This window comes from Eurypyga helias, unplaced genomic scaffold, assembly GCF_000690775.1.
Source record: "Eurypyga helias isolate BGI_N326 unplaced genomic scaffold, ASM69077v1 scaffold29732, whole genome shotgun sequence".
Classification (NCBI taxonomy): Eukaryota; Metazoa; Chordata; class Aves; order Eurypygiformes; family Eurypygidae; genus Eurypyga; species Eurypyga helias.
The window spans coordinates 492-2,397 of record NW_010237024.1 but is presented as its reverse complement, the minus strand read 5'-3'; the positions used below and the strand labels follow the sequence as shown (position 1 = coordinate 2,397).

The 1,906-nt window shown below is 57.3% G+C and overlaps 1 protein-coding gene across 1 annotated transcript in view; it reads right to left on the bottom strand.

The window, feature by feature from the left end:
- DPAGT1 (dolichyl-phosphate (UDP-N-acetylglucosamine) N-acetylglucosaminephosphotransferase 1 (GlcNAc-1-P transferase)) overlaps nt 1-1,906 on the bottom strand; it is a gene marked incomplete at its 5' end in the record, with an annotated part of 2,806 nt that overhangs the window by 439 nt on the left and 461 nt on the right. Inside the window, 3 exons of the mRNA XM_010147324.1 lie at nt 237-392; nt 730-817; nt 1,362-1,550. Coding sequence (XP_010145626.1) covers nt 237-392; nt 730-817; nt 1,362-1,550 — 433 coding nt within the window. The remainder of the gene's footprint in view (nt 1-236; nt 393-729; nt 818-1,361; nt 1,551-1,906) is intronic.

Here is a 1,906-nt window from a genome sequence, read left to right as displayed (position 1 = left end):
CGGCGCGCTGTGTCTCCCCAGCCTCCCCCGCCCCTGGTGTAGGCTGCCTAAGCCCTGTCTGGTCTGCGGGTTGGCTGGCTGGAAGTCCTTCTTCCCGAGTGGGAATTTGGGTAAATGTCTCTGTCTGAATACGAATGCTCAGCCCCATCTTGGACAAAGACGTGTTTCCCCCTTTCCCTTTGAAACCCGGGGTGGATTTGGATCTGTTTCCATCCCGGAGGAACCGCTTGGCTGACCTGAATAAGCAGCAACAGGAGGGTGAGATTCCGCTCGTGGGTGGGTCCAATCAGCTTTATGACAAAGTTGATAAGTGTCATGTTATTGCACTCGGTGTATTCGCCATCCTCGTCCGTTCCACTCCTCACGTCCACCACGCGCAAGATCTTGACCACCTGGGGAAAAAACCCAGCGCGTGCTGTTTCACCGGGCCCGGGTGGCGCTCACCGGCTGGTTTTGCCCGTGATCCCTTTTGCTGTACCACCCCGGATCTGGCTCTTACTAAGAAGACGGGACAGGCTCCCGGTGGTCCCAGACACTTCTACATGCGACAGATGGATTACTGACAGAGTCGAGGGGTGGTGACAGACTAAGCAGACTGTTTTCCTCTGGATTTGAGCGAGGAAATAAGGAGTGAACCCAGAAGTTCTACATTCCCTCCCAGCCCCTTCCCCGTGCCTTTGATCACCGCCTCCACACGTGCCTGGGTTTGGAAAGCTTTCCGGATATTACCTTCAGGATGCTTGTTCCCAGCGCAGAGAGGCTCTTCGTTTTGAATTTGGAGTAGCTCATCTCCAACTTCCCTGTACTAGGATTGAGCCTAAAAGAAACAGTAACGTTTTAGTCCGGATAGCGCAAGGAGACGCAGAGGTCCCTGGTTAAGCAGACCCAGATCCCTAGCTGAGTAGCTGACAAAGAAGTCCAGTGGTGGAAAAAGCAGGAATAACCCAATACACTTTCACAACAGCTGCCGCCACCTCTTCCCTCTGATCGGGCAGGGAGTCGGGAGGCGATTCCTGCCCAGGGCTGTCTCGGTGTCTGCTGTGCCGACACCTCAGCAGATCCTCCCTCGGCAGCGGGAAAAGCGGCCTGTACCAAGTTCTGTCTCGTAGCTGACAATAACCCTATCGTGACACTGTTAACATCACTCTTCTGTATCGGGGCGGGGGGGCCACAGAATTCAACCTCGTTGAGAAACCTTTACAGCACAAGGTGACCGCAGGGGGAGGCGCAAGGCGGCTTCCTTGTAGCCAGGGAGCTTCCTCCGCTGGCTGTTAAACAGCACCTACCACCACCCTTCCCAGCCGGCGCCGGGCACCCGAGGCACCATCTGCGCTACCGTGCAGGTCGCTCGCGTACCTTACCTCGGCAGTCGGTGACGGGGACAAGGAATGACGTGGAAGAGTTGAGGCAGGGAGTAGAGGAAGTTGAGCACTTGCGGGATGAAAAAGAGCAGCATCGTTTTGCTGAAGTGCCCCAGGATGCCCACCACGGCGAAGGTCATGCCGGCGAAGTAGCAGAAGGTGTCCCCCACGAACACTCGGGACGGGTACCTGCAATGCCCGGGACGGAAAAACAAAGGTCCGGCGCGATCGCTCTGGCGGTGAAAACGACTTTCTACCCGCTGAGTGTATCCCCCCACGTGCAAGTGAGGAGCCGAGGGGGAGAAAAGCCCGAGGACGGCGGGTATTTATGCCAAGAACCGAGGGGCTGGAACCCGCATCCCAACTTACGGAGAGCAGGATATGAAAAAACCCGCCAGTGAGACGTGAGGGAGCGTATTCCGTGCGTTTGGGCGAGGCGGGGCGCCCGGCATCGTTCTGACGTGAAGAAGAGCTAGCAGCCTCGAAGCGTTGCGCTCCTGGCTGGGGCAAGAAGCCCGCCTACGCTCCAGCATCCCAGCTGCGTG